The sequence below is a fragment of the Montipora foliosa genome, chromosome 11 (genome assembly GCF_036669935.1).
Source record: "Montipora foliosa isolate CH-2021 chromosome 11, ASM3666993v2, whole genome shotgun sequence".
NCBI lineage: Eukaryota > Metazoa > Cnidaria > Anthozoa > Scleractinia > Acroporidae > Montipora > Montipora foliosa.
In genome coordinates this window covers 37591436-37598516 of record NC_090879.1, presented here as the reverse complement: position 1 = coordinate 37598516, position 7081 = coordinate 37591436, and the positions used below count along the sequence as shown (strand labels likewise).

General features: G+C 39.4%; 1 protein-coding gene across 2 annotated transcripts in view; it reads left to right on the top strand.

Annotated features, from left to right (window-relative positions):
- LOC137977522 (CAP-Gly domain-containing linker protein 1-like) overlaps positions 1–5322 on the top strand; it is a 312978-nt gene extending 307656 nt beyond the window's left edge. Inside the window, exon 27 of one of the 2 annotated variants that reach the window (XM_068824767.1) lies at positions 3597–5322. In XM_068824767.1, coding sequence (XP_068680868.1) covers positions 3597–3605 — 9 coding nt within the window. In that variant the 3' untranslated portion in view covers positions 3606–5322. The remainder of the gene's footprint in view (positions 1–3596) is intronic. The other variant, XM_068824768.1, reaches the window with a different exon arrangement.
- The last annotated feature ends 1759 nt before the right edge of the window (positions 5323–7081 follow it).

The following is a 7081-nucleotide window of genomic DNA, read 5'->3' as shown; positions in this document are numbered from 1 at the left end:
GCTCAGCTTAGATAAGCAATCTCGTCTCATGTGGCAATTAGCTTTGCCATGGGAAAGCGACAGCTTTACGGCTAGTGTGTCTGTTTCAGTGTCCCAATGTAGCTGTTGATGCTTGATTCCTTGCTTTGGAGTTGAAGTTGACATATGAGCACCATCCGATGTCATGGAATTTTCCATGAACAGGTCTGACTGACCTCTTTCGCAATTTCTTGTCTAGGACTAACGAGACCAGGCTCTTCATCTTGAAATTATTTAAGCCTCTGTTGTAAGCTATCAGGACCATGAGCTTCATTTTCTTAAGCTTCAGCTTCGACTTCCAAACGAATTGCTTCTGCTTCTATCTGTCTAGTTTTCTGAGCTTCTTCCAACATTGAACGCTGCTTTTCGAGCTCAAGCTCTGCTTCCATTTTCATTCTCTCAACTTCTTCTTTGCCTTTCCATAAGTTTTTTTGAAGCTCTGCTTGACGTTCAAGTTCTTTTAACTTTTCTTTAGCACTTTCTCTTTGCTTTTTTGCAAAGGCTTGGGCAGCTACTGCTCTCGCTTTAATCACTATGGGATCACTCTTACTGGAAACCTTAGATCTTCGACTGACTGAGGTTGCTTGAGAGGCTTCTTCACTCTCACGTTCGTTTAAATGAGATAATGCTTCATCCAATGCGTCGTTGACCCGGCCAAACTCAACATCATACTACTCCAGTATTTTATCGTGTCAATCTCAGGCATAAAGGTTAAATACTCTACACTTAGTAGCTCAGCCTCTTGTAAACATTGCTTCAAGTCAGCTATAATTCTTCGAATTCGAAATCTACTTCCAAACTGCTCGAGTTCTGATGACAATGCTTTCAAGTGAATAGTAATCTTCTGCTTAACTGCAGATCTCTTGTTTTTTTAGTGTTAGTGACTGCTCTGAGGCTATCTGTTGCCTAACCTCAAGTACCTTTGGCTCCAGTATTTTTTCGGGATTTTCCATTCCATGTGCTTCCTCGCAATCGACCAGATCGATCAAATTTTTCTCCATTTTACAAGTTCACCACAACATGATTCCCTCCAGCATCGAAGGACCAATAAACTGTCGCCTTAAAACGATCACCACACCGACCAAAAACCTACAAAATTAAGAGAACTGTATTTCTGCCAAAACTTTTACATCAAAATAGCGACTAAAAACAACACAAAAAAACCATGACGTCTCAATTCGTGTCATTAACACGTGACCACAATTTCAGATACGCAAATCGTGCAAACTGAACTAAATGTCATTTGAACTAGACCAATGTATTTATAATCGCGACAGGACCTCTCTGCAGTTAGTTGTTGTAGTTAAAAGGCATGATGATAATGGTGATAATAGTGATGATAGTAATATCTTTTTATAACGATTATTATTAATTACTATATACTCACTCATTGATCTTGGTGTTTCAAGCAATCTGATTGGTTCATTATCTCGGAGTAGTTTAGCATTATTACATGTAACTCCCCAAGAAGTGAATGATGTGAGATCCAAACAAAGCAAAATGGCCGGTGTAAACTTGCGTTTCGCCAGCATTAGTGAAGCGAAAATATTGAAAATCCAAGATGATGCTGCATCAGATAACAAAAAGAAGGCCAAAAAATTGGGCCTAAAGTTTTCAAAGGTAAGAGAAGCCTTCATATTTTTGCCAACCAGTGTTTGACTTTGTTCTTCCAGATCATTATTGCTAAAAAATAAACAATATTTATGCCAACAATATATTTTATCTGAAGTAATTCTATTTTGTGAACTGGTTTGTCCAGCAAAACGAATTCAGCACTGATATTGAGGAAATGGAAAGTGAGGAATTAAACAAATGTTTAAACAGCCGCAAGGAAAGATGGGTCACATTACAACAAAGGAACACTCACCTCAGTTAGAGGTGCACTTGTGCAACGAACCAAACAACAAACCATTCTCGATAATTGTCGACAGCGAGTTCACAGAAGCAAACGAAGCACTTAATTCCTTATTAAAGTCTCTTTGTAAGTCAGGTGAAATATGTGCAATGGTTCATGAGCCTGCATTTACAGTGGAAGCTGTAGCGAAGCTTTATGAAGCTGGCGAACTGGTAGATGCAAGCACACTCGATCCAACAAAGCTTCAACAAAGAGCGTGGTTTTTAATAACAGTCTACTTTGGTCGAAGAGGGCGAGAAGACCAGCGGCAGCTGACAAAAATGAGCCCAAAACTTTCCAAAACCCCGAATTCCGGCCTGGAATATGATGAACTTAACAGAGAAGCGCCAGGAGGAGTATTTTCAACAAAAAATCACCGAGGTGGCGTAGACTGCACTGATCCATCCGACAACGAGATGTTTGAAAGCAAAGGACTTCCTCATTGTCCAGTAGCTGTAGTGAAGGCATACCTCTCACATTTAAATCCGAAATGTCGTCGAGAAACATGAAAAATGGCCACATCAGAGTTGTGACTGGCCATAAAAACCACGCAAGTTTGGAATCCTACAAAGATCGTCCGACTTTTGAGCAGTTTCAAGACATGTCCTTGGCATTCACAGATTTTATTAATCTTTGCAAACCCAACTGTCAAGTCACTGTTTGCCCATTGGCAGAAAGGAATAGCTGTTCGTAGGCAGCCATCTCAAGTATTATGTAACCAAGCACCTCCACAAATATCCAGGCCCCAGTTGTTCCAAGGGTGGATAGTGCTTTCCACTGGATAAATCACTATCCAGTGGATAACTCAATCGGTTTTGTTAGTGTTTATCCACTGGATAGCGCTATCCACCTTTTTTAAACAACCGAGGCCAGGACAACATTTTCATTCAAGAAAACATCCAGTTTTCATCCCAGTACTGTGCATGTGGCATAATTTCAGGTAGATCTTCACCAACGGCACTTTCAATTTCCATTTCAAGTGAACTATTAAAACTTTGATCGAATCGTGGAAACGTTTTAACGAGTAGACTTTTGATTTAGATTTCTGATTGGAACGGTGGTAAGGACGGTACCTACTATTGTTATAGTGCATACGTTCTGGGCATCTCGAGATGAAGAAAATTGGGGGTGACCATGCATTTTGAGAGTTAGTTCAGCTTCAATTTGAGAAAGAACGTCATACATTGCTTTGTATTTTAAAGCTTTTTACAAATATTATTCATGAAAAATCTTTGAAAAATGCGTGGTTACCCCCAGTTTTCTTTTTGGATTTCGATAACACTTGTTAAAATCTACATTTCCTGCTTAATCACACACTGGGGCAAAAATATCTTTAATTATTAGGCACTGCCCCTAAATGGCCATTTGCTAGTTTGTGACGAGCATTTTAGATTTGCCATATTTGAAGCTTCTGCAAACACATTTGCCCATGCTTTGTACCGTTTGACGTTTTCCATGCATGGATTGAGATGTTAATTAAATCGACTTTGAATGGTTTTCTTTTGCAAATGTTGTTGAGATCACTTCGTGAGTATTTACTAAAACAATTATTCTTTTCAATCTCGGTGAATTGAGGTAAATATTCTGCCGCTATTCACCTCGATTTCAAAGATTAATTGTGAAATATTTTATTTTCATAAGTACAAGTATGCAATGTAATCCTCTGACTTGCTTTCTTTTTCAGACTTTCTAAAATGACAAGGGAACTGTACCAAAATGTACTACTTTTGTTTTGACGTATATGCAGTGGATTTTGCAGACAATAATCTTGTTTCGCAGGCTAAGTGTATCCCCCAAAGTGGAAGCGAACACGGAAGACAGGCAGACCATTAAAGTTGGTTTTTGATTATTTGGCTCAAGTGTTGATTGCATTGAGGTAACTTTTATTTGCAGAGTGGAAAGCTGAACTGTCAGTTATAGTCTAGTTCTGAGTCAAAATTACAAGCAAACTCAAACTTAAGTGATCAGTTCAATGTTGGAAGGTTGTTTGTCTTTTAAGGCATTTTCATCATTTGTAAACCCCTAATTAAAATTAAAATTTGTTGTCACCAAATATGGCAATTGGAGTTAAGAGATGAACATATTAACAGTGACAGAGCTTCAGCATGAGAAGACCAACAACAACTATGGCTGGATGACATCTAAATTAAGAATTGCAGCAGTTGATGGAAAGTGGAAAAACACATGTACAAAAAGTGGCCAGAAGTGTGCAATTTAAAAAGATAATTAAATTATCGAAACCCAAGTCTTAAGGACGGTACCTACTATTGTTATTGCGCATACGTTCCGTGCATCTTGAGATACTCGGGTTTCCTATTGGTGATGCTCACTAATAATGATATTTTTGCACCTTTTAAAACTATCCGGAGAAAGTAGATCTTAGTAAGACAATTGGGGCTAACCATGCATTTTTCAGAGATAATTAAGCCTCAATTTGAGAAAGATCGCCATAAACCACTTTGCATTTTAAAGCTTTTTACAAATACTATTCGTCAATTAAATAGTTTTTGATTACTCCATAATCTGGCCAAGGAATACAAGCAAGGTTGGAGTTGGCTTTATGATAGAAAAGACTGTAATGCTTATATCGTGTCAGTAAATCGATTTCTGTCCTAACTAGACTCCATTTATATAAGGAAAGTAGTGAGGTTTGCGTTTCTGTTAAGGTGAACTCTTGAATTGAAGTAATTTAAAAGATAGTTACACCATATGGAAGCAAACAGTAATAATGGTTTATATGTGATTAATTACATAACTGATTTGCATTGACACCGTCTTAAAATGCTACTACAACAAAAAAAGATCAGTTTTTGTCTTTCTTCAACTTTGGAAAGTACTTGCATTGAATTCAAGAGGAAGACTGTTTATTTTAACTCCAGTCTTTTCATATAACGTCCGCCATTACTTGATTCCGTTCTGGGCCTGTTTGTTCAAAAGCAGATTAACCTAACCCGGGGTTAGAGTAAACTTTGGTTTCATTTCTTCAACTTCTGAGTAAAAGGTTCCTTTGCTTATTTTTGTTTTTCAAGAGTGACTTCCTCTAAAGTACAATTTTCACGAATATCAGTGCTGAACAAATTTTTTTAAGTAGAGAAATAAACTCCTTGGTTAATTTTTAATCTGGGATTAGCGTTAAATGGCATCTGAACAACCGGGCCCTGACTGATAAGCTTTCAGCAATCTGGATCGAGGAGAAGGTGACGACATCATTTGCTCACTATCTTAAAAATGAAGTGTGTAAATGCGGCTGAACTGGAAGGCAGCACAAAGGGTTTTGGCTTCAGGTTGTCAAATTCGTATTCTGCATAATATATAGATTTAGCCAAGCCTAAAAGCGGAGCTCCTTAGTTATTTATTCTTACCACCTGTAAGGTTAGTGAAAATAAAAGACTCGAATTTTCACCAACAAAGCAAGTGTTTTTTTTTCCTAGTATTCCTCAACTTCCCTTAATCAGCTGTCATAAGCTGTGAAGAAGTCTGTGTTATGCCTACTGATTGGGACATGTTGCGGGTCAACAGAAACATTGCTGAAAGGGACAAGTGATCCTCACACTTCTTTAAGCTAATTTCACTTATAGACACATAAAATTCAGATCATATTTTTCAACACGATTTGAACATTTTACCTCTGCAATGCCAGTGCAATGTTCTACCACCTGAGTTACGAAACCACTCAGTTAAGACCAGGTCAATTTGTTGGGCTCATGTGTTCCGGTGAAAGGACTCGATTAATAAAATTAATGTATATATTTAAAGTTCAGGATATAGAAAAAAGGGAGAGGTGATCTTTTCACTTATTTAAGCAATTGTATCTTATAGACACCTAAAAAATTTAAATGGCTTTGACAGGATTCGAACCCATTGTAGTGTACCGGAAACAAAACTTACTAGCATTCCGTGTATTATGGGATAGGCACAAAGAAAACGGAGTGATAGCACAAAATAAATAGCTTGTTGTTATAAAGACAAGTCTGGCCTTTTGGCTCCCAGATGGCGCACAATGGTGGAGAAGGCTAAATGCAGTTCCATCAGGAAATACTCCTTACATATGATGCATTGCTGTTCTTTGTGGAACTTCGCCAGGATTTCTTTCACTTTGGCTTCCTTTTCTTTTGCCATCCACACACGCATGCGTTCCATTTCTTCCTGCCACTGTTGTATAGTAGCCTTGTGCTCTTTGTAGAGGTCTACTAACCTCATGAGTGCGCGTCTGTGGCGAGCTGGCATCGATCTTGTTTGTATGGGCACGGCCAACAAACATCTCATGGATTGTACAGCTGAGAGCAGAACGAGAATTAATGCTGATTGCTACTGGTGTCCTCTTATATGTGGCACCTGGAAGGTCATGTGACCCAGAGGAGGGGGGATGGGGGGTATCCCCCCAGGAAAGGTCTCATCATCAGAACGAGATCAAAGGAACAACTATAAGAGTCTGCAAGGTAGAAGGGTCGAATTTATTTGCGGCATGTCATGGGCGAATGTTTCAACAGCCATGTTGAGTCTGTTTAGAGACATGAGAAGAGCCCAAAGAGAAGATGAGGGTCGCGTGATCATGGTTAACATTTTGTTTAATGAGCATTTGCTCATAGATCTGAATCGATCGCACTTTCACATGACTTTGAGGAAACATTTTGACACGAACTAACACTGGTCGGGTGTTTCACATCTCAACACGAGAGCCAGGGAGACAGAGAGCAAAGAGCAGAAAGACGGATGATGTGGAGATGGAAGCAGGTGTTCAAGTTGACCAGCCAGTTTCAGGATGCTGAGGATGACACAGAGATAGCCTGTGTCATTTGCCAGGAGGAGACGTTTGTGGAGAAGTGCGGCAATAAAGTCAGAGATCGTGTGGATGGATTATCCAAGGCATTACCTAAGGGTATTGAGGGGTGTGCAGTACGTACAAAGCGGACTGTGGACTTGCCCATATTGTCGAGATGTTTATTTGGAGGGCAGTGATCAAGAGTACCCCCCTGAACAGCAAGAGGGTGTGACCACTCAAGTATTGGACGCCGTGATGCGTACAATTTGGGAGTTGGACACCCGTCCCGATCTGTACGAGGATCCTGAAAATCCTCATTCCATCATGATTGACAGTGACGAGGAAGAGGAGGAGGATGCCTGGTATGATTTTGACAGTGTGGATGAGGATACCCAGAAAGCTGTTTT